The following is a 26,699-nucleotide window of genomic DNA, read 5'->3' as shown; positions in this document are numbered from 1 at the left end:
TAGCCATCATTTATTGGTCAGTTCGTTTATCCAGTAGCAGGGGAGGAGTTGGGGTAAAGGGAGGGATCGTTATTTTAGCCAGCTACAAGTTTCACTTTATTAAAGTACATGATAATCTGCTGCAAGATCCAAGTAATAATCTATCAGGATACTCAATTTTGACATAGTATGTATTATCGACTAAAATGTAAGGAAGTTTGTTTAAACTGCATGTTGATAATTGACCACTTTGTTTAAAATTTCCATAAAGTCAATAAAAACTATGAAATTCTTATCAACACTATGCTTCTAGGTCTAACAGTGTAAAAAGGGTTAGTTTCGACGCGTTTTTGTTGGTTAATCGTTTCTTTAAACTGTTGTAATTAATCATTCAGTTTCTTCCATTGTTTTTATTTAAAGGAGCATATTTTCGGTTGCATAAATTAATATTTACTTCTATATTTACCTACTAGCGGCTTCGCCCCTAGCCCTTTAGGGGCTTTGCCCCGAGAGGTTTGATCAAACCAATTTTTCGTATTTTAGATTTAAAAGAAAAATTTTTTAAAAAATTTCTTTGGGGGGGGAGTTTTTTTTTTTGGGGGGGGGGGAAGTCGACCCCACTATTTTACTTTGGAGTTTTAAAAAGAAATTTTTTTTGGGGGGGGGGGTATTTTTCATTTTTGGGGGGGTTGGGGGTGTCCCACCCCCCAAGAAAATAGTTATAAACCTTCCCGGGATTAAAAGAGCTACCCTGTAAAGGAGAACCCGATCGGTTCAGCGGTTAGCGAGATCCTTCGCTACAAACAGACAGACAGACATCGTTCTACTTTGTATTATAGATATTTTTCTTTTAGGAGCTTAGCTTCTCTATATGCAAGTGGACAGTAACTATATACTCTACAACTAACTTTGTTCGTGTAGTCGATCATAATGCTAAATATCTTCGCATTTTTTATCTAATTAACTCAACATATGATAATAGATTTAATGACATGGGAAAATTTGTTGTCAATATAGGTTGCTACTACAGACCTCATTTATTGTTAACTAATCTTTTAATGGTTTCATATTTATCATTTCTTACCCCAATTTGATTAAAAGAGAAAAGATTTATTATTCAACTTGCAAGATAAAAGGTAAAAGTGTGGTACCAAATGTTAAACATTAATTTTTTGTTACATTACAAAAGTGCATCATTTATAAAATAAAGAAAATGAGAACACTGTGTAAATGTATGTTAACAAGGAAGACTGTACTCATAACCATCCTAAAAATACAAATATCAGGTTGTCTGTCTGTCTTTCTTTACCGAAGGATCTTGCTAACCGCTGAACTAATATGGTTCTCCTTTACAATGTAACTTCTCATAGGTCCAATGAAAGTATCTAATTATTTTTTTTACGGGAGGGGAAACACCTTTATAAGATGAATCAGTTAGAAAAAATTACCTTACAAAAATAATTTTACTATCTATAATACAAAGTAGAACGATGTCTGTCTGTTTGTCTGTCTGTTTGTTTGTAGCGAAGGATCTCACTAACCGCTGATCCGATCGGGTTCTCCTTTTCAGGGTAGCTTCTCATAGGTTTATAACTATTTTCTTGGGGGTTGGGACACCCCTAATCCCCCTAAAAAATGAAAAATACCCCCTCCCCAAAAAATCTAAATCTAAAATACGAAAATTTGGTTTTATCAAACCTCTTGTGGCCCAAGCCCCTAGAGGCTAGGGGCGAAGCTGCTAGTTACTTTATATAAATCAAGTTGAAATTGGATGGTTAACTCCCTCCCCTTCTCCTTCGAGTGCTACTAGAGGCCCCTAAAAGTATAGCCGCTTGTTACAATGAAAATAAACAGAACATCCTTGTATAAGAAAAGCTTTGCTTTGAAATATTAATGTACCTATCCTTAATGTCAAAAAACTTTGCTGGCTACTTTACTCAAGTGGTGTGAAAGATACATTAGAAACATTTTTAGTTTTCTTTTTATATAACTTGGGATTTTGCCATAATAGTTATTTCTCGCATCGTATTATAAACGGCTTTCCGCGGATATAGAATGTACAATTATAAGATTAAAACCAGTTTTTTAGCCCCTAGGTGCCGTAGGCACGGGCTAAAAAAACTGGTTTTAATCTTATGATTGTACATTTTTATATTCGTAGAAAGCTGGATATAAAACGATGCTAGACATAGTTTTTTCGTATGGATGAGAACCGGTTCCTATCCACCGGATTCGAATGAATACGAGAATAGTTATTTCTCGTATCGTATTATAAACGGCTTTCCGCGGATATAGAATGTACAATTATAAGATTAAAACTAGTTTTTTTAGCCCCGAGGTGCCGGAGGCACCGGCTAAAAAAAATGGTTTTAATCTTATGATTGTACATTTCTATATTCGTAGAAAACTGGATATAATACGATGCTAGACATAGTTTTTTCGTATGGATGAGAACCGGTTCCTATCCACCGGATTCGAATGAATACGAGAAAGAAACTTACACCTCTCTCCTATCATTCTTTTTAATACTTATATGACTATCTATAAATAGTCTAAAACTATCTTGGTTCCTGAAAAAGAATATGGTCGAGCTGTTTAAAACCAAAAATTTAAAACGGGTTATTATAAATGAAGACAAAGTCCAAAATGTGTCAAAAATGATCCATGTGACGTAATAAGCATGAGGGATTATCCATCTCTTTTTTAGGGTTTTTCTTTCCCACTTCTCCTCTCATCTCCCTTATTTTATTACGTCACATGGATCATTTTTGACACATGTGCTTTGTCTAAATGAAAACTAATAAATATTATTTATCGCATCGTATAACACACAGCTTTCCGCGGATAAAAAAATGAAAAATTATAAGATTAGTTAGCCCCGAGTGGCCGAAGGTTAGGGATATTCTTCGATACAATCAGACACACAAACAAACAGTCATCCTGTTACTTTTATATAACAATATCAGGTTAATATCTTAAGTAAGACAGAGAGAGAAAATAATCAAATAATGAAAGAAAATTTGAGATTGTCTGAAATGCATGCATGGAGATAAGTACCCAGATTTATCCAACATACACACACACAAACACTCTTGCAGACACACACACGCACACACAAACACACACACACAGAAAGATAAAAATATCAGCAGAGATAGATGAAATTAACAAAAGGTAAATTTCTGGATAAAAATGGGGTAATTCCTTCACTCAGAGCTTGACAGGAATAAAGGGCTAAGACAATGAACGATAAATAAATCCTCTTCCATGTAAATATTGGTGAGTTGGAAGATAGGGTCGAAGATTGATTTAACTTCCATTGTCTTGTACCTCCCTGGATATTGCAGTTTTGCTGCATTTTCACCTGAATACTCTAATTTTCATTTCTTACATCAAAAACACAAGGTTTTTAAAAACAGGTAGACACAGTGATATTAAGGGATAAAACAATGGGCGATAAATTAAGATACAATTACAACTATGACAACCAATATTGCCTTTTCGGTAGACTAACATTTTTGGTTAAAATTTTGTACGACTTTATACAACCAATCAAATACAGTAAAATTGCCCAAAGTTTTTTAGTTGAAGAATAAGATAACGCTGTTTAAAAACTTGGGGTACTAGTGTAATTTACAAACAATTGTTTCTTCCATCCCTGCGTAGACAACAAATCAGTCTTTTCACTGCACTATAAACAATATATTTTAAGTCAAAAATAAGCAATTTTAAGAAAAGAATTATTCTACCTGTATTGAAAACCTTGATGTACAGATTAATGTCAGTGTATTACGTTAATGCTAAACCTTCTATTATGAAATTAATGTTGTGTAGTGTAGTGATGCACTTTAGAAACTAGGCATCATTTACAGGGATTTTTTACAGCTGCAGTTTTTACCCTCTTTATTTCTTCTAGTCTTTGTGCTCTACTTTAAAACTCTCCTTTTTTTCTTACTTTTCGTGTCTCTTTTTCTCTCCTTAGTTATCTCAAACATCAAATAATCTAATCTTAAAAATACCCAATCTTGAACAGCCGGTTTTCAGGTTTATACCATCTAGTTATCTTGCCAAAAAAATTTTAAACTACTATTATTTATATTGCACGACTAAAAAAGTTAGAAGTTACAATTTTTCAATTGATCATTGACAGTATGAAATACCGTATGAATTTTGATATTTTAATTAGTACATTAACGTTCAACAATATCCTTTATTAAAAAGTATATTCACATCTTTTTATGGATATTTCGTATACTTTGATTCCTGGTTTAATATAATTATTCCATGCATATCTCATACTTGTACTATAAAGTTATACCAAATATATACTTCATAACTAGACTAACACAGACAGACAGATAGACATTGGTCAATAGACAATGTACAGACAGACTTGTGATACACATCAAGGATCTAAAGGGATAAAACAATAGCCAATAAATTGATTTACACCCTTAATGATGATACACAAAATTACACCTTCTGTAGATTATAATCAATAGTTGAACCGCTTGTACACCTAGCTAAATGAACAAACCAATCAAAATTCAATAGAATTCCCAAAGTTGTTAAGCTATCGGATAATTTTAAAACTTTGTTAATTAATGTAATTAACATCTCAATGTCCACTCCCTTCCTGGATAGACAGATAGACTTTTCATTACTTGTCTATCAATGTATACATCATTGTGTATTTAAATAACTTTAATATACCCTAATTAAGTAAAACTTGTACCTCTACATATATAATTTAAAATTTATCACAAAGTTTATGTAAATTACCAGGGATCTAAAGGGATAAGATAATATACATCCCAACAAAATTACCCCTTTTATTCATTATAATTAAAGGTTGAAACGTTTTGACACTCAACTTAATGGACAAACCAAGCAAAAAATTTTTTTAAAGTCCCCAAAGTTGTTGAGCCAACGAATAAGAAAACGTTTACAAAACTTTTGGGAACTTTCGGGACTAGTGTGTAGAAACAGCCCCTCCCCCCCCCCCCCCTCCCTAGGAAAGTTAGAGACAAAATTTTCTTTCAAACTATAGTTCAATATATCAATGAGAGATTTAACAAATAGGAACAAATCTATTATTAATTTTGATAAAAAGAACAATATAAGTTAATACAGTAAAAATTAGAAAATCGTATAATTGGTTGAATGTTGCAGACTATTATTAAAATAATAAATTGACCTTTTAAGATCTGCGACACCTTGCATGATTGTTCTTTGTTTTTATCAGATTTAACATGTTGACATTTGCAAAAATCAATTTTGTTCTATTTTATAGTACACATATATATATATGTACTTGTACATATAGCTGGTTGGTTATTGTCTACATACATATTAGATGATTATTGTATGGATAAAGCTACACAAATGTATATAAAAATATGCTTATGGATTGCGGGTTGAATTAAGCCTTGAGCACTTTTTGGGCCATTGTTTCATCCAATGAATTTATCATTACTAGATGCAATTTATAACCTTTGTCTGAAACATATTAATGAGTAGAGCCTGTTTGAAAGCCATGACATTTCTTCTAATCTTATAATCTGTTTGTTTTTTTTATGTAAAACAATTGATTTAAACACTTAAAGTTTAAGGTTACTTATTTTGAGTTAGTTTTAACATTATTATAAAATCTCTCTTCCTGATATGTTTTATCCTTGTTATTAGATCCAATATGTATTGATGCATTTCATTGAACTTTGGGTTTATTAAGTCTGCACTACTTAATAAGTTAATAATACAAATCATAGAGGAAAAGGGACAAGACAATGGGAGAAATAAAATACAAATCTTTTCCCTTTTTTTTTCTTGGAGATTTAAAGGCTAATTTCAAAACTATGAACAGAGTTATGCTTAATTTCTTTTCCATTCTCCTATATGTATATGTATATGTCTATTTCCCTGACAATAACTTCAATACAATGATTAACATCTGTAAAGAATTTTAATTAGTTTATATCAGACCAACTACATGGGGTTAGATAATACTGTTGTAGGGCAATTTTTTTTAATAATTAAGTTTCGAGCAATCATTATATTTTACATTAGAAATGTAGAAAATCTTTGGTTGAATTTTAAAGCTAATCAGCAGTTTTACATTTTGACTTTTTTATCCTAACTTATTTTCATAGAAGTTAGGAATTCAAATCCTATATGAAAAAAACACAATGTTAACACGGATGAAAACATCCATAAAAGCAAAGCTTCAAAATCAAACGGTAGATCAAACGAACATGAACACTTAACAATTTAAAAGTTAAATAAAATTGCATATTTACGTTATCCAAGAAATATAAAAAATAGCATGTTTTAAATGGAAGTACGGACTTTTAGTAATGATTGTAGAGCTTTCTAAATCGTAACTAATTGTTACATGAATAATCATTCAAAGTTTAAAATCGATTGGACAATTCTAACATGCCTTAATTAACGAAAAGAGATAACTGTGACGTATAGACCATAACTATAGATAAGCTTCGCTTTAAAAGGTGTATCATATCATATATTAAAGAACATATTAACATTTTGTTCAATATTGATTATGAAAGTTTTATGTAAAATTTCTAAAATTGTAGACATTTCCAATATTTTAACTTTAAATTTTAAAATATCAGGAAATTTAAATCTCAATATTTCTTGAAAACATTTTGAAAGAAAAAGGTCGCATTATAAAATTCCATCAATTTTAAGATTAAGTTTTACTCGAGTTCTCTGAAAAATAGATTCAATTTTATCTTCTTAGTTCAAAACTTAAAGAGTATATTTGCATATTATCTGTTTCAAGAAGATTTTTTAAAGTTTAATCACGAAACACAAGATTTTAAAAAGTACTATCATATTAATTCACATAGTTTTTTGATTAAACGGTTATATTTAATGTACATTTGACCTAAAACTAGCATTTAATAACTTTTTTAATTACATAAAATGAACATTGTTCGCTTAAGATATAAAAGTACTCTAATTTTATGATAACTAAATAATGACCTCAGGGCCTCATATGGACCATTCACAAGTCAGGAGACAGTTTACCCAAATCTGAACCAGAATAATGACGACGACATTTCAAATCTGTATCAACCTGGACATCTGGACTTCACTGCACATCTAGGTAAAACTTTTTTTCATTAGATTCCTATTTCATTAGCATAAACTGGTTGACTTTCTATCTTTAATACAAAGTAGAACGATTTCTTTCCGTCCGTATGTCGGAAGCTTAAGTTCTCGATAACAGCTGAACCGACAAGCTTGTGCTGTGCTTTTCAGGGTATATATGTACTTTTTGGTTCAGCGGTGGTTATAAGCTATTTCTTTGGGGTTGACACCCCCTTCCTGAAATTGTATATATAGTGTAAAGTGACCTCTTTATTTAAAATGAAATAAATAAGATGATCATTAATATGGAGGAAAAAGAGAATTATCTTAAATGTTTATATAAATCAGACTTAAGAAAAGTATAGACCATTAGACGTAAAAGCTTTTAATTTCTTTTAGTCTCTCAGAATAAATTAAATTTTATGACCTGCCTAGGAATTTTTTTAATTGAGTCTGAATTTTATCAAATTTCTTCTTTCTTGTAAAACATTCTTGATTTTAGGATTGCTTAGAATAGGGTTGCTATGCTTTTAAATGATATTACCTATAGTTTTAAAATAAAATGTAAAACATGTAAATATACAGAAATTTAAATAATATTTAAGAATTAGTTGCTTTTGAAACTTCAAAACATGTAGATTAAGTTGTTTACCTTTTAAAATGGAAAATTTTTGAATGTTTGTATTATAATGGATTTAGAATATACTTGGATACTAAATATTACAGAGGAAAAATTGTCGTCCATTTAGCTTGCTACCATGGACATCTTTATTGGCCAGTTCGTTCATCCAGTTGGTGGAAAAGTTATGGGGTAACGAGAGTAAAAAAGGGGAAATCGTTATTTTAGCCTGCTTTAAGTTTAACTTTATTAGAAAACATGAAAATCTGATATAAGATCCAAGTAGTAATATATCTATTTTTATTAAATGTTATGTTTTTATCAAATTTTAAAACTCGTTCCTAGCCTATTGTAGACATAAGATTAGAATAAAGCGGAACAATCAAATCATCTTACAGTGTCAAGTTCAACTTTGTTAACACTGTAAAAAACCTTTTTTTTAACAAATAATACTTATTTATCGAATCGTATTATAGAAAGCGTTCCGCTTATAATAAAATGAAAAATGATAAGATTAAAACTAGTATTGATTTTTTTTGTTATTCATTGAAAACTTCTGTAATACGATGAAATACATAATTTTATAGTATGACTGAGAACCGGTTCTTATCCAGCGGACATTAATCTGTTTCGAAACCATAATAAAAAAAAGGAAAAATAGTGTAAGCTAAAAAAATATTAATCTTTTCCACTACTTAAAGACATTTTGGTCCCTGTTGTAACTTGTAACCTAAAACTGCCAAGATATATAAAAAGTTGGGTAACTGATGAAAATTAGATTATTGGATAGTATTTCATTTCATCGATCAAGACCTTGATGACTTTAATTGTCCCTTAAAACAGCAAAGTTTGAAGTAGAAAAAGGGGACAAATTTTACAATGCTTGGCCGAACTAACCCTATTGACATCACATTTGAATGGAAAATGGCGTCATTCTTTTGGAAATAATTAGCTATTACCAATAAATTAATTTTTTTATATGCACACTTTTGATATCTTTGGCTGCCAATTGAATTGACTTTGAAACCTAGTACTTCATATTCTAGGTTAACTTTGATCTAACAAAATATAAAATTAAATCCCAAGTGCAAATTCTGAATTTAATATTTATCTTATGAAATTATCAAATTTAAGAAATTAAAATATAATTAAAAAAATAAAAAATTCTAGTTTACAAGAGGGGGAATATTGTTTATAATTATTAAGGTTGTATGTATGACGTATGTATATTCATCGTTCATAGTCATATCCCTTTAGATCCATGTCAAAATACATTTTTACAAGTTTATGCCGAAGCTCTAATTTAAAATGATAAATTTAAAATTTTGGCCGATTTTTCGACCAAAAGTTTCTAAATTTATCCTCTTTTTAGCACTTTTAAGAGCTGCTTTTATGTCGACAATCATGTTGATAATGCTGACAATATAACAACTTACTTGACTAATAATTACATCGATATAATAACCAACATTTATCCTCCAATCATGAAGACTATTAAGTTATTATTTAAAGGGATAGTTGCATGAAGTGCATTTCAGAAAAATGATTTCAAGATTAGTTACAAGTATATTATCAAAAATATAAAATTTTGTATTACAATAAATAAAAAACAATTAGAGACCTCTAAAACTGTCGACATGCTGTTTTTGGGAAAATAAGCCAGTTATAATAATTGCATACGATTTTAAAGTCTCAATATTTTTTTAACTTTCAAATATATGCCCCATAAATGTAGTTTAAACCATTGAACAGGAAAAAATATGCAGTTGACTATATTTAATTTTAAATGCATTTCGTGCAACTACTCCTTTTAATTATAGTAAATTAACTGTCCTAGGTAGTCTTTCCAAAAGTCATTAATATTTTAAAGAAGTACAACCAGAAAAAAAATGACAGAAAACTTTTCAAACTAAATTTGATTATAGCCCTGGGACTGTGAAATAAATAGTATTACAAGGGAAAGTAATTGTTTAATTTACAGCTACTTTATCTACTAATTAAATCTTTGCCCTTCTCTAAATTAACTTACTTTTTTTTAGAGTTTATACGTTTTAACTAAAAAACAATACCAAGATTTTTATTAGAAGACATTTTTGTTAGATCCCTCATTTGTCTTTAGTCAATTGATGTTCGTTAAGATTTCTAAGTCTGTCAATAAACAACAAAAAATGTTCATTCATCTACTTAAATGTTGTTACTCGCAGTTTTGTAGAAACTACTTTCCCGTACAATGCCAAGTTCTATTGTTTATGCTTAGCTGTGGAAATTTTACACCACATATTAAACCTTTCATATGCGCAATTTTCTTTTCATATTAAATACATGGTTGAGGTTAATTTTATACGTCATAAATTTTAGAACTCTTATAAAGATAAAGATTTAAAACAAGGATGACATCATCTAGGCTAAGAAGTACCAATTTAAAGTTCTTATTTCATCAGAAAACTAGCGACTACGCTCCTAGAGGCTTCTAGGGTTACTTAGTGTTGGAAGGGTTCTTTTTATAGGGGCTATTTCGCTTTGGAGGATGTTGATACCTAACCCCCAAAATAGCTTAAAACTTTCCAAAAACCTATGAGAAGCTTCACTGTAAAGGAGAACCAAATCGGTTCAGCGGTTAGCGAGATCCTTTTGTATAAAGACTATATGTGGTATCCGCCGAGGATAAATGGCAGACACCGGAGTTCAATTAGATTACGGCAGTGTGACAGACGTGGACACCTTACTATAGAGAAGCTACGCTTCTCTAGCTTTCACTAGATAATGATCAACATCTAATTTCAGTTGTCACTTTATTGAAGGTTTAAAAGATACTGAAGCTATATACAACAAACAATAATAACATGGATAGGAATAAATAATCATAACATAAAAGCATAAATAATACATATACAGTGGTCAGTTTGGGCAATAATGATCCCCCATCCCTGAAAAGGGTGGGGGAGAATTAAGAATACAGTTAACCATAATAAACATGACAGATTCAATCATTAATTCTAAGCGTAGGGAGGGGGTCACTAGACCCCTTCCCCAGGACTCGGGGGAGGGCCGTTGACCCTCCACCGAACCCCAGATCAGGGGTGCCATAGGCATGGCTCACGGTTGCCGAATACCACAACTCTCCCCTCGGAAGGCGGGGAGGGGGTTTCCCTACCAGACTTCCGACAGTGGTTGAGGCCTTCGGCCCGCTCCTTAGGGCTAAAATATATACAAACGATAATGATTCAATGGAATCCTAGTGGTGAGTATCTTCTTAGGGTTGATGGGCTCCCAATGTGGGATAGAAGGCAGAGGCTGGCTTGGGTTGGACACGTTGGTCAGCGCCGGCAGGTATCAGGTTTGCTGGTGGCACAGTTGTTGCTGGAACAGTCAGCAGTGGGGCCTGCTGGTTGTTGTTGGCAGCGGCTGGGGCACTGGCTGTCAGGTTGATCGTCTGAGCAGCGGCCTGTCCTCCTGAGGGGCCGCGGGGTCTGCCAGAGGGCGGTCCTGGCCTACCTGGGCGGTCATGCCCGCTGTCAGTGGATTTCATAGACACCATTTCCTCTGCTGCTTCCCTGCCGATGGGAATGGCATCCCAGTCCACTGAAAAGTCCCGGGACTTGGCATGGTTGAGCCTGGCTCTAGCCAGCGCTTTCCTATATAAAGCTGGATGGTACAGGAACACTTGTGATATCGCATTCAGGGCTGCTCGGACTCCTCCTTGTGCTGCTGCCAGGGAGATGATGGTTAGGTCCCCCAGCAGTTTGAGGATCAACAACAGCAAACACAGTATGGCTGCGCCATCTCCCCACTCGTGGATGGCTTGTCTAAATCCAGCCCAGACATCCAGGGCTGCCTCTCCTTCCTCCGCCAGTCGGTCAATGTTGTAGGACACTATCCCATGGTCTCCTGTGGCCGAACAGCTGCCTTGCTGAACGCAGGAGCCATAGGATAGGCCGGTCAGCATGGCACTCTTGTATGCTGGGAACGCCAGCAGTTGTTGCCAGTCGTTCAACTCAGCCTGCGAATACAAGCCACCTGAACTGAAGTCATCTAAGGGTTCTGTCAACAACTGCTTAGGCGTATCCAGCGGGGGTGGCCTCTTCTTGGGAGCGGGGGTTAACTCTATCCAGCCTTCCTCCGCGTGCACAGTCAGGGGGTAGGTGGAGGAGCAGGGAATCTTGGTGGCGTGTTCACTGTATACCCGTGTCACAGCGTCTACAAAACCTGTGGGCTCTACTGGCACTTTGTCCCAACACTCCTTGTGTTCGCGGACAACGTACTTGTGACGTTGGCAGGTCAGCTGCAGCAGGATGTCTCCCCTCAGTACCGAGAACGTGCTCCCCTGGACACGCACCGGGTGGGCCGGGTCTAGTTGCTGGAGCTTCCAGCAGTTGGCCGCCACTTCTTCTGCTGCGGTGCTTTTCATGCGCGTTTCCAGGGTAAACCCAATATAACCTGCATGTATCTGTGCTTGAAGGGGAACGTCAACATCCCTGGCCGACACTCTGGGCAGCGCAGCCGCGGCTGGGTCAGCTGCCACGAACAGCGCTGGATGGTTTGTGGCATGGGCCTCGAAGTCGCAGTTCACAATCGAGGTGGGGTTGGTCATGTTGATGAAAAACTGAGCCTGATGGTCAACCAGATATGCATCCATCACCAGGCTGGGCTGGAGGCTGCGGATCAGCCTCAAGGGGCAATCTCTCCCCAGGTGGTCCCACACGTAGGTTGCTTCTCCAGTGATGCAGGACAGCTCAGAATGGGGACACTCTAGGGTCAAGTGGTCAGACTGGGACTCCACCCGTCCATCCTCCACCACATAGGTCTCCTCCTTGACCAGCAGCCGTCGCTCCTGGAGCACTAATTCGTTGCGGTATAGCTGGCCCTCAAAGTGGACGTCCTCCCCCTCACAACCCACCCCCTCGGGGCTGTTGACGAGGGCGCCCACCATGTCGATGGTGAAGAACAGGGGGTGGTTCAGCTGGAACGTCAGTGGCTGGGTCTTGCCTGGCAACGTGTAGACTCGGTTCCTGGCCAGGTCTCGGCACGCTTCTGGGTCTATCTTGGTTGGCCTCATGAGGGTGGGGACCGAGGTCACCTTGAGGTGACCCCATACCCCACACCTGAATGTCCACTGGGACACGGTGAGCTGACAACTGTACCCAGTGGTTTCCCTCACCTTGACTTGCTGCAGGACGTGTACTTCATGGCCCAGGGGCACCTCTTGGTGTAGGGGCTCCGTGTTACACATCTTTGCTTTATTGTAAGACGTGACATGGGTGGGGTTGGCACAGTCCCACCCCACCAGGACGTAGCTGGTTGTAGGCCACACGGCTGCCAGCAGGAGGCCCCACAGGACCATCCACCAATGGGAGAGGCTTCCAGGCAACCATCTTCCTCGTACACGCGGCTGGGGATCTTCAGCTCTGGTCACGGCTGCTTCTTGGGACTGGACACGGCTGGGCTGCTCCTGGCTAGATACAAGTTTCCATTGAGCGTTATCTGTATGCGGCCGAGGCACCCCGATACCCTCCCCAATGACAGACTGGCAAGCGACTGGCACTTGCCTGGGTGTCGGCTCCCCTAGCCCTAAGTGCTCCCTTCCCTTGTCCAAAGCATGCCCAGTGGCATGGGGCTGAAGTGCATGTGGCACAGGCTCGCCCTTACTCACTGCCCTCCCCTGCCCTAGGAACTCAGGTGCATGTGGCACAGGCAAGTCCTTATTTTCCCAAATTTCAATCTCCCCAGCCTCAGGTGCAGGGGGCACAGGCAAGGCTGGGTGTTTACAATATTTTGGATACAACACATTTAACAAATTCAACTTATCCTGATGTTGAGCAGCTGGGTTCCCTTGGCTGGCAGGGGGCTCTGGATGGCATGTAGCTGGGCTCTCCCTGCAGGCTGGTGGCGCTGGCTGGCATGTAGCTGGGCTCTCCCTGCAGGCTGGTGGCGCTGGCTGACTGGGGGTGACGGGTGTCACCCCTTCCTCTGGGACCGCTGGCTCGTTCCAGGACTCAGGTCTCTCGGTGGCGGCGACGGTTGTCGCCCCAGACATCAGGTTGGAGGCTGGCTCGTTCCAGGATCCAGGTATCTCGGTGGCGGCGACGGTTGTCACCCCAGGCACCAGGTGGGAGGCGCTGGATAGCACCCCCCCATCATCCCAGGTGGCGACGCCGGGTGGCGTCCCATACATCGATGCAGAGGTGCTGGCTAGCACCTCCTGCCTCTCTCGTTCGGCGGCTGCCAGGACCTCCCCATACACCGTCTCAGGGACGCTGGGCAGCGCCCCTCCACTCTTGCTGGGTAGGCTCAGTCGGGCAGGTTCCATCATGTTGAGGCTGAAAGGCTGGGGCCTCAGCACCTCTGGCTCGGCTATGTTGTTGGGCTGTATCAGCTCTGGCCCCAGATGGTTAAGACTGAAGCCTAGGCCAACCCGGTTGGGTTCAGCCGCGCCGCCCAGTACGTTGATCCTAGCTGGGACAGTCCCGAACTGCGGCATCCCATCGGCTCGGTCCGCAGCTCTGGGGGCGGCTGCTTGCTGTGGTGGTGCTGGGGGCGCGCTCCCTTCCATATGGGCCACTCTGCTGGGCTTCCCTGGAGGGGCACCCTTGTCGGCGGTGCGCCTGCGGCTGGCTACCTGGGCCCAGTCAGCTCTATAATCGGCCGCCGTGTGACCGTCATAGTGGCAACGCTCACACTTGGCAGAACGGTCACGGCGTGGCTGGGTGCGTCTCTCCTCTAGGCTAACTTCCACAGGCGTTGGGCAGTCTCGAGCTCGGTGGCCTCTCCCCTGGCAGCGGTAGCAGCGGCCTGGAACCTTGTCATCTGGAGCGACCTTCCCCATCTGGTGGAGACCCGGAGCCAAGGAGCCAATCTCCATTGGCTCCGACTCGTCATATTGGGGCAACTGGATGCAGGCAGATCCAGTCAGCCCGTCGGTCGAGTCCACTAAGCATACACCTTCCTCCAGTTGCTTAGTAACCATGGTGACGGTGAACATGGCCTTACGAGTGTACTCAGGTACACTCGTAATTTCATGGTTCATCATGAGGCGTTTTACATTGGCGTTACGAATTCCACGATTTAATTCGTCCACCAACAACTCAAGATCCTCATGGTTGTAGGCGTCCCTATACAAGGCGCACTTAGTTGATATGTACGCTTGTATAGGTTCTGTCGAGTGTTGCTTGTAATCCCTAAACGCTTGTTTAAACATTTGGGATTCAAAAGCAGGGCGAAATAGCAATTCACACTCGGTCTTGACCTGTTCGTAGGTCAAGGCTTGGCCTGCCTCGCCAAACAGATGGGACGCCATTTCCGCCGCTTGCCCTACCAATGACAGTAGTAGGGTGTTGCGGCGGTTGAGGGAATCATGAGGTGGCACGCGGTAAGCCGCCCATGACATCTCAAGTCTGCGGATATGTGCCGACCAGGATTGCTTGGGCGGCCCTCTAAACTCCGGCAGATTGCTCAGCATCAGCTTGCGGTACTCGGCTGGGGCCGGCTGAGGGTCATCCTGGAGCCATCCTGGGGCTTGGTCACCTCCTGGGGCTTGATGCTGGTCCATTGGGTCAACGGTGAAACGGCGGGCACAAAGTTATACAGTACTAAAATGAATGGTTTGTCACTTGAGGCTTCCTAGCCTAACAGCCAACACTGTTTGTATCACTAGGTTGGGAGTTTAGTTGCAAAGATATAACTTAGCTGTACTTATCACTAGTTAGGTGTTGAGGTTGTAGGGTAGGCTGGTAGAGGTAGATAGATGTTGAGGGTCTGAACTGCTGTCAGGAACTGATTGGGTTTTCCTTTATCACACTAGAGCTAGAAGGAAAGAAACTTGCAATTCTTTATTTGCTAAAATACCCCTGTTAAATGCTATGGAGTAGCTCCGCTCCGGTGTGAGTGTGTGTGTGTGTGTGTGTGCGTGGAATCTCCTGTCCTTGTAACGCGCGTCCGCGCCGTCAAATCCGCGCACACGGGGAAAACGCGCTCTCACCCCTCAACTCGCTCTCTCATTGGTCCGCTTCGTCCGTTGGATTTATGATATTTTCCGCACTCTGTTGCGCTACCCGTGAATGGCGCTCTGTGTGTCCGATCGCTAGCCTCACACTACAGACGGACTTAGTCTAGTGTGGGTAGGAAGGGGGAAGCGCGTGAGGGGACGGGGGTAACTCCGTCCGTTCCCCCTGTGAGGGAGGGGGGTAACTGTGTGCTGGTGTAATAGGGCCTTTCTTCTTAATCCTAGGCTTATCTATTATATCACCCTGATTGTATTTGCCTTCAATGGAGAGGGGCCCCTCCCCTTCCCTTGGAATAAGGGGTGTATTGTTGTTGTGCTGTGGGCTTGAGATTGTTTTGATTGTATATCAGGGTCTTTATTATATTACATCTAGCTTCTATTTTTGTCCTTATCACAATTGCATAACAGATTTGTTTACCAACTCTGTTCTATTTTTAGCTGTTATCACAATACACAATAATCCAAGCCTGTTCTATTCTTAGATTTATCACAACACAACAATTTGTTTGCCAAGCTTTGCTCATAAATCTATTGTTTGGCCATCACACTAGGGTGGTAATCCCTGCAAATGTGATATAATATCTGTTTTCTAGATGGGTGGCTGCGTTGTAGCTTCTCAGGATACTCGGAGTTGACGTAGTTTTTCTCTGTTCTGGTGCACTACACTCGTATGTTAGCTCGCAGCTTGCAGCTATGTGGCATGTTTCAGCCTATCGGCGGCAGGGAATGTCCCGTCCTGCTAGCGCCGCTGATCCAAATCCGGCTGATGGCGGCAGGGAATGTCCCGTCCTGCTAGCGCCACTGGTTCGGATCCTGCTATTTCTTGCAGTAAAGTTGGCCTATTTCCAGCCGTTTACACTTATTTGGCTTGTTTCAGCCGGTCCGCAGGCCTGTTTCAGCCCTTTTGGCGCTCAATTCTCCGTTAGATATCAGCGCTGCTCGCGGTTATTCGTCGAATTTCGCTGTCTCGCTTCCACAACTGCCGGATGCAGAGTTAAACTTTGCTGTCCAGGGTGGGTAATTCAGGTTGCTTGCGTCAGTTTTGCCAGATTCACTGCTGGGAGTACCTTAGCCTCAGATGCGCGTCTGCTCTACACTTGTGGTTCGCCGTAATCTCACACAGCTGTCACCAAAGTTGTGGTATCCGCCGAGGATAAATGGCAGACACCGGAGTTCAATTAGATTACGGCAGTGTGACAGACGTGGACACCTTACTATAGAGAAGCTACGCTTCTCTAGCTTTCACTAGATAATGATCAACATCTAATTTCAGTTGTCACTTTATTGAAGGTTTAAAAGATACTGAAGCTATATACAACAAACAATAATAACATGGATAGGAATAAATAATCATAACATAAAAGCATAAATAATACATATACAGTGGTCAGTTTGGGCAATAATGATCCCCCATCCCTGAAAAGGGTGGGGGAGAATTAAGAATACAGTTAACCATAATAAACATGACAGATTCAATCATTAATTCTAAGCGTAGGGAGGGGGTCACTAGACCCCTTCCCCAGGACTCGGGGGAGGGCCGTTGACCCTCCACCGAACCCCAGATCAGGGGTGCCATAGGCATGGCTCACGGTTGCCGAATACCACATATAGATACAGATCCTGTTACTTTTGTAAGACTAAAGTGAAAATTTAACATTATTTAATATACAATAAATTGTATTAATTTAACTGTACAATTTACTGGGTAGTTTTCAAGATAAATGATTACTTTGTAGAAATTTGAAACTATCTCTTGAAAAAAGGCCTTGCTGATTGAAATTTTTCGTTTGGCAACATATAATTTTAATTCATTACACATAAAATAAAATATATATGAGAAAGCGTCTTTTTAAGTTTTCATTTCGGTCAAGGCATTACATTAAACTCTTACTACTATTAATGTTACGTGGCTAAAATTCTTTCAATTGTTTGCTTCCATCATACGAGTGCAAATTAAATCCATTAAAACAATAAAAAAAATAATCACTTTAAATTTGTATCTTCCTGTGACTTGACATTTTAATGACAGAAACAACTGAAAAAAATATTTTTAAATTGACAATTTGAACTGCAATTGATTTTAGTATCATTTCCATGTTTTCTCATTTTTTAAATATTTCAAAATCAATATCATTTTACCAGCATCTGTTGGATTTTTTTTTGTAGACCTTTTTTATGATTTATTGTTGGCGTAGGTCTAGCCTCTGTCAAGATTTCCTTGTGTGCTTTGGTATATCGAAGGCTTGATATATCTTAAATGACTATTTATAATAATTAGTTTAATTACTTTAAGTAATATCAGATTTCTTACAAAAAAAGGTCATAAGTTCTATTTAAAAAGATATAATTGTCCTTGTTATAAGAACTTTTTATGATTTATTTGATAAGAAAATGCTGGAGAGGTGCAAAATAAAATGTTCACACAAACATTAATTTTAGCAGGGAGGGAGGGGATATGGCACATGGGACATGGAGGCTGTTTATTAATTACAAGAGTCCCCAAAGTTTTAATATAAAATTTTTTAATCGGGGGCTTTTATTGAAAATTGATTAGTTGATTCATTTAGTTGGGTGTTTAAATGTTTCAACTTATAATTTTAATCTACAGAAGGGTTAATTTTGTGTATCATCATCGGGGATATACATCAATTTACCGGTCATTGTGTTATCCCTTTAGATCCCTGTTAATTTAGGGTATCAAAATATTGACTTTCTTCTTACTCACTAGTTTGGTGGGCTTACAAAACTGTGAAAATTTTTAAAATGTATTAAACAATTAAAATCTCTGTTGGCCCTAGTTGCATTGCGTTAACATACAAATTCAATCGATATATTATAACAATGATGTTTTCATAAAGCGATAATCTAAGCAGGCTAAAGTAACATCCACCCACATCCACCACGTATTCCCGTCCCCTCTTTTCCTACTGGATTAACCAGGGTGGGGAAAAACCCAGGGTTTTTTAAAAAAGCCCAACCCAACCCGTAAAAACCCTTAAAACCCTGGGTTTTATTGGGTTTTTTCGGGTTTTATTGGGTTTTTTCATTTAGGAGTCAAATACATTTGATATATTGATGAAATATTAATGTTTATGTTGTTGTAGGTTATAGGTAAGCAAGATTTCACAATAAACAAGATAGATAATGAAAAAAACTGACATTTCGATCAATTATAAACCCTTATTAGCAACGGTGCACAAAATATTCTATTAAGGGGGAGAGGGGAGGTTAAAAGCTTCAAAACATTGAACCTCCTCCTCTTTTCCTAAGCTGTTAACACCCCTCCCCCCCCCCTCCCAGAAATTATTAAGGTATTCCCCTTTTTACATCTCCTTAATAAAACCCTCTGCACGCCACTGTAAATATTTCCTTTCATAAATTGTTATGTTTTAGTTAAAAAATCAATTATGATTATGTAATTTACACAATTTATATATCATCAATTTAGTAGCAAAGCGTTTTCTGAAATTAAGTTTTGAGAGAAAGTAATTTCATAAACATTTGAACAATAAGTAGAGCATCATTTTTATAAGGGGGGTTTAATGCAACCATCTCGTAATCAATGATTAAATAGCACTTAGAATTCGAATTTCGATCTGAAATTATTCATGAGTAATCCTTGGTAGGTCTAATTTCCCTAGATCGAACAAAAATTTGGAAAAAGTAACGGCTGGCGGCTCAGCCGTTTAGCCGTTTTTTTCCTATTTTGAGGGCAAATTCATCATTAATTACGTAGGAATCTACTTTTTAAAATTATTTTGGTTAAATTCATGTTAAATGATAGCAATAACCATTTTTAGAATTTCTAGTACCTACAGCAACCGGCTAGAACCGTTTGATAAAGTTTTTGAGCGACAAAAAGTATTATGTGGAGATAGGTTTTGTGACTAATTTGCTCTTAAGATAGCCGAAAAATGGCAAAACATCTGAGCTGCCAGCCGTTAGCCACTACTTTTCCAATTTTTTGTTCGATTTAGGGAAAATAGACTTACCAAGGATTATTCATGCAAAATTTCAGATCAAAATTCGAATTCTAAATGCCATTTAATCTTTGATTACCCCCCCCCCCCTTTACTTTATATTTTTTTACGTTTTTTAGGTAAAATTTGTTTTAAAATGTTATTAGATACTAGTCTTTGAGTAAATAGAGATTTAATTTGTAAATTTTAACGTGAAATTTCAATGTTTTTTCAAAAACCCAAAAATCCTTGGGTTTTTTTTCAATGGGTTTTTTAAAAAACCCTGGGTGGGTTTTTTTGGGTGGGTTTTTTGTATGCCCACCCTGGGATTAACGAACTGACCTTTAAATAAATTTAATGTTAGCAATCTAAATTGACGACAAGTTTCCCCTGACATAATATTCACGTATATCCTATATCCATTGTTTTTTCACTTGATAATCAGATTTAATCATATTTATAAATACTACTAGAGATATAAATCGACCGTCTATTGTTATTATGAAATTTAAACATTTCATAGTTTTATTTTAAAACAAAAATGAGAAATTTTGTCTGAACTATTTTTTCTCTCAAAGTTTCTATTATTCATTTTGTATACGTGGGTGGCTTTCTGTTTATATAAAACAACACAAAAGTATAGATTTCTAGGGTATTTTTTTATGACAATTATAATTAGGTATCTTTATAATAGGAGGTTTGTCTGTACCGAAGGATCTCGCTAACCGCTGAACCGACATGGTTCTCCTTTACAGGGTAGGTTCTCATAGGTCCCGGGAAGGTTTATAACTATTTTGGGGGAGGGTACCACCACCCTCCAAAGAGAAGTCGCCCGCAGAAAAAAATTAGTTATCTAATTCAACTCCTCCCTAATTAAGTGCCCTAGATGCCTCTAGGAGCGTAGTCGCTAGTTATTATATAAAGTTATTGAAAATTTATTGCTAATTATGAATTTCATTGCTTATTTTTAATTACACTATATACTTGATATATTTTGAGTAGGCGTATAATAAATGAACATAATTGGTTTGTTGTGTCATTTGGAAATTGAGAGGAGTAAGATCATTTTCAGGCGTTAAAAGTCATGAAGTTTAATGTGCAAAAATTCCCCTGAAGTTTTCAGACCCTAGTACTGATAGTATTTAAGGGGATTATTATGGCCTATTTAAAGGTGCAACTCTTTGACAAAGGTCGCACAATAGAAGGGTTGTTAGTCTACGAAATAAAACAGTTTTTGGCTGAATATTTTTTTAATTAAAGCTCTTAAATTTTTGAATTTGTTCAATTTGAAATGAAAATAAAATTATTATCTTAACATATTTGAATGCCCTCTTTGGCAAATTTTATTTGGCCAAAGGGTAATAAAACATAAAAAAAAATTTCAAAATTTAATCCACCTATTTCATCAACAAAAAAATCCTAAAATTTTTCGTGTGATTTTTTCGCTTAATTTATTTCTTTTTTCTTTTTATTTATATGAAAATTAATATTTTCTGGTGTTTTTTTTATCTATTGATTGTCCTATCCCTGAAATACCTGGTGATGGCCAGACACCTTATTCATTCTCTCACTTCTCATACAAAATATTTTTCATCTTGTAATAAATTATGTAAGATGTTTACTTTCCAAGAAAACAAATATTTTCTTATGAAAAAAAGTTTCGATTCTAAAGCATATAAGTTATCTAAAGAATAATTACTTATACTTAGTGATGCTTAATGGATGTAGATAAATAACAGGTATTGGCAATAAATTACTGAATATGTATAAAATAGTTAATATTTCGTATTTAATTGCAAGTAGCTTATGTTTTTTTTTTTTACTTTTCAAAGGATGATATAGCTATAAGTTGTTTTGATACTGACAGTTGTCGTTTGTACTATAGTTATGTAGTAGCTACTCCTTATACATCAAAAACTGTATTTCAAGCTTTTTTACTCATTGCTGCGGTACTTAACAAACTGTTATCTTAATTTATTCAGGTATTTGTATTTAGTCTTGTGAAAAAAGGTCTACAAGAACTCAATAAACAAAGATGACAACATCCATAAAGGCTGAATTAACTAATTAGGAAAACATGGCTATAAATTTGAGATATACTGGACCTTTTGTCCTATGTAACACTACTTTTCGAATAATGGAACACATCATTGTTGCGATATTTTGATAACCTTAACGTCAACATAAGACAATTCGCACACCCACGATGTAGAAAAGCTTCGCAATAAAAAAAATCCACCAAAAACTAGAAATAAACAAATGTCCCTTGTATTTACACAAACAATAAAAAAGTTGTAACTTGAGAATAACATTTCATTAGCAAAAAGTTAAAATTAACATGACGACTACAGGAAAAAATAAACATTGCTTTTTGTCCTAAAATATATAAGAAACAAACAAAATATAAAATTGATTTAAATAAATGTATAAAACTAATAAATTTAATATAATTAAAATTTATTTCATTTAAAAATCACAATTCAGCAGATATAAAAAAATGCTCAAATTACAATTGATAATATTATTAATTAAATCTTAAAATTAGAAATCAAGTTGAATTTATATTTTCCATAGAGATTTTGTGAAACAAGGCTTTTTTGCCACCTAATGTTGTTTTATATAAGTTATGAATTATTCATGAGAGAGGGGGCAAGTGAAACGGATAGGTGTACTGATTTTACTGCAAAATTCTTTATTTTATGGAACTTTCTTGTTTCTTTGGCGGAGTTTTAAAATGGTAATTCCTTATGACAATATTTATTTATAATTTAAAGAACACTTCTTACTACTGTACTATACTTATACATTCTTTGTCAATATTTTTTTCATTTTAGCAACATTGTATTTTATTTGATGGATTTATTTCTCCCTCCCTAACCTTTTCTGTACCTCACCTACTAAGATTAACTTTACACCTATACTTATTATTCAATTCTTTTACTTTTTATAAAAACAAGAACAACAATTTCCATGTAGCGAATAAAAATCATAATACTCCAAAATTTAATTGTAAACATTACAAATTAATGAAATAATATGTTATTAAAATTATCACCTATAAAATATATTATCCGACTTGTGGTTAGATTGTGGTTAAACTGCCAGAGACGTTATTATTGAACATCTTTGGTGTTTAGCAGTTGGCCAGTCAAAAGAATGGAAGGACGTACGGTCACACTATATAGAGTAGCTCCACATCCTAATTAATCTGTCCTTGTGACAAGCTTTCATTTTGCTCTTTGAAAATACATTAGTCAATTACTATTGATTTTAGAAACTGCGAGAGACTAAAATCCTAGACAATTCAAATCATTTTTTAAAAATGGCAAATTCGACAAATGAATTTTGATGATTTTTAGCTTTAATTAATGTTAGAATTGTCCCATCGATTCCAAACTTTTACGATGATTCATGTAACAGGTATTGAACTATTTAGAAAGTCTATAATCGTTATAAATAAATGTATCATTTTTGGATGAAATGTGTCCAGGTCCTTAATTAAACAGTACCTTGTATGTAAACAATTTTTAATCATATTTATGTACAATTTTGTGTCAAAAGTTTGCTAGATAAAACAGAACATAAATAAAAAAAAACTTATGAACAGTCTAATTTAACTGTAATGTTGGCATGCTTTGAATGTATGAGTGTTTGTTCTCAACAAGACTGATGCAAATTTTTCATGACTGCCACCAGAGATAGGGGATAGCATTTACCATTTTGTCTTCGAAACCTACTAATATCCATTCCGTTGTATTAGAAAAATTATGTATAGAATCGTATTACAGATAGTTTACTACGAATATTACAATGAAAAATCATTTAATTAAAACCAGTTTTGTTAGCCCGTGCCTTCGGTCCCTTTGGGTTAACAAAAACTGGCTTTAATCTTTTATTTTTTCATTTTAATATCTGCGAAAACCTGACTATATTACGATGCGATAAACAACTAATATCGTTTCAACATATTTGAAATTTTATTGAATATCCCCAATCCGTGGCATACAATGAAGTATAAAATTGCAAGGTGGCTTTTTCACCACTCTAACTCTGACATCCTTTTAATTCAATCTTTTATCACTGAGCCAAGCCCAACTATTTTTGTCTGCCAGTAAAAAAAGCTTCTCTGTAGCATAATTTCGTATATAAAAGTAGAAATTTTGATCCATTATAAGAACAATAAATTTATAGTAAAGATGTATAACCAGAAAACTACCTGAACCCCTTTTAAGGACCTTTCCGTCTGCTAGCAAATTGCTTCCACTCTTTTTAATCGACTTGGCTGTATTCATATTTCCGACGATATTGGCTGATATACAATGACCCAACTGAAAGCCGGCACAAGGTCAACACCTCGTAAACATACGGTTTTAACCCCTGCCCGCTCTAATCTTAAACTTTATTGGTTTGTTACTGCATCATTACTATAGGGTCTAATTATAGTGTAACTCTATAACTAGTTATTAACTGTAAAGTAAAATTTAGTGTGGTTTATCATACATTTGCTGTTTACTGGCTATACTGCTATATTGTTTTAGCTCCTTGTTGAAAGCTATGAAAAAAAATTATAGGATTATAAATTTATAATCCTTATTCGTTGACAATTAGAATTGTCTAATATATTTCAATTACATGCCTTTAATGGCTTTATATTTTATAATAATAATAATTTTGCAGTAAAAAGTTTATATTTAAAAGTATAAAAATAACATAAATGCGTTTATTGCTCACTAATATAGCTCTTTGAGATCTTTGGCCACATAAGTAAAACACTTTAATTCTTAACATTTTTATTATTTTAGTGAACACCGAGGTGCGGAAGGAGAACCCTGTGCTGCGAGTCGTTTTTTCAGGGAAGCCTCGTCATCGCAAGCCATTGTGTGTCCTTCTACACGCCACACAAGAGTCTAATTCAACTGAAGTTCAATCCTTCACTTCTCCTAAAGGTAAGAATAGATGGAAAGAAAAAATTTGGTAGATGATTAGATAGATGGGCAAATATTTAATTACAGAATGGATATATAATTATTTGGATGTTGTGCCAGATTTTCATGTACTCTCCTAAAGTGATACTACCAGCTGGCTAAAATAACCTTCCCTACAGACAGCCAGACATATAGACAGCTGAATATATATAAATGTATGCATAGTTTGTAATAAAGACAGACATACAATTAAATCATTGAGTAAAAAATATTTTGTTTAGGGGATGTTGATAATTTTCTTGGAGAGCTTGTAATTCCTTCAACCTGGTGGCCCCCTCTTAATTCAAAGGTAAACCTTTTCTATTGGTGTATTTTAGTAGAAAAACTACTTAATAAGTGTTTGTGTCTGTCTGTCCTTCTGTCTGTAATGCTAGGGTAGCCATTCAAGCAAAACAAGGTGACAAGAAAAATAGCCTAAACCCATTCCGGGGAAATTCCCTTAATTAAAGAACCTAATATATTCAATGATTATTTAGATCTTAGCAAACCCTACTATTTCATATAATAGAATAGATAGACATTAATTCCACAATAAAAAGCTTCACAAATGTTGATTAAAGAAAAAAAGAATTCTGGAATAGCTACGTTGTCAAAAGGATCTATTCTATGTGTCTAAACCAGAAGGTAAAAATGCACTTCTGAAAAGCTAAATGGACTGCAGATGCCAGGGTGGGAGAGGACAATGACAAATAGATTATTGTTTTTCTTAATATTTTTAAGCTATAGGGGTAAAATTTTACACAGAAAAATTTGGGGGGGGGGTGAATGAATTAAATGCCAACCGTCCTGTCCCTGAATTACTAACATGACCTGACTGCAAGACTGGACAAAATTAAAAATAAAAAAGTTATTTTGCCATCCACTTTTTTGCTAATCAAAAAAGAAAGCAAACCTAAGAAATTGTTGTAAAAAAAAATTTAACCCATATTTTGAATAACGTGGCTGACTTTATAAAATTTTTGATGATTTTTTTGGCAGTTTTGTTTAAACGCCCATTCAGATCTATATAATTGAACTACATATATATAAATATTTGTAACCTATATTTCTTTTCTATATTTGGACCTCTCAGCTTCTGTGTGTGTGTGAGTGTGTCCCATATAAATTTCCGATAAAAGTTTTGTGCCATACCTGGCAAATTTTATAAACTTGTTGGGAAAGGCTTTTCAATCATGGATAAGGGTGCCGGCCAGTTTATTTACAAACCAGCGGCTACTACCCTGGATGCCTCTAGGAGCGCTTGAAGAAGGAGGGGCAATCTTAAGAGTCCTGCTTCTTTGGGCTGTTACAATATCAACATAAGAAAAGAATGTAGTTAAAATGATATTAAATTAAAATTTTATTCAACACCATTTTAGGCGTCATAAAATATCCAAAATTTTGTTTCCAGGCTTAAAGCATGCTTTGATTGTTATCAATAAAGAACACTTATACATTATTTAACGAAGCAGCTTTTTAGAGAAAAAAAATTATCTTAGTATTATATTATTTTTTGTCCAATTTTAGAAGATTTACCTAAGCATTTATTCCATAACTTGTAAGTTATTTTGTGTTCTGAATTCTGTTCACGCTTCTGTTGGTTGGACTTAACAAGGATTGTTTTTTTACTAGTTGGAAAATAAAGACAAAATATTTACTTTTATGTAATGTTAGTAGGTTTTTGTCTATCCGTAATGACATCGCTGACTAATGAACTTATTAAGCTCTCGCTTCTAGAGAAATTCCTTTTAATTATTTGGCTATTTTGTTTTAGAATTGAAGCTTTTGGATGGGTTTAGGCTATTTTTCTGCCTCCGTTGTCCTTTACCAAAGGAACTTGTAGCAAGGGACAAAGCCACTAGAGAGTTTTTAATGGCTAAGTCAATTGATAACAGAATATTATTCTAATATTATTAATCAATAATTTTCTGTCATTTCATTGTATGAGAAGGAAAATAATTTCTCTATGTCATATTGTAGACAAAAAAACACTCTGTATTCTTTCGAAAATTATACCTTTGTGATTCTAAACTTTTAGGTAAATTATCCCTATTTTATTGGACAAA

General features: G+C 36.4%; 1 protein-coding gene across 1 annotated transcript in view; it reads left to right on the top strand.

Moving 5' to 3' along the window:
- Nucleotides 1-26,699, top strand: part of dtn (transmembrane protein 132C dtn) — a 181,912-nt gene that overhangs the window by 87,208 nt on the left and 68,005 nt on the right. Inside the window, exons 3-5 of the mRNA XM_080153486.1 lie at nt 6,991-7,108; nt 24,472-24,615; nt 24,876-24,943. Coding sequence (XP_080009612.1) covers nt 6,991-7,108; nt 24,472-24,615; nt 24,876-24,943 — 330 coding nt within the window. The remainder of the gene's footprint in view (nt 1-6,990; nt 7,109-24,471; nt 24,616-24,875; nt 24,944-26,699) is intronic.

Source organism: Acartia tonsa, chromosome 3 (assembly GCF_053477335.1).
Source record: "Acartia tonsa isolate MP-2025a chromosome 3, ASM5347733v1, whole genome shotgun sequence".
NCBI classification, from domain to species: domain Eukaryota; kingdom Metazoa; phylum Arthropoda; class Copepoda; order Calanoida; family Acartiidae; genus Acartia; species Acartia tonsa.
Note: the sequence above shows the minus strand (reverse complement) of the source record. Positions and strands in the feature narration are given on the sequence as shown.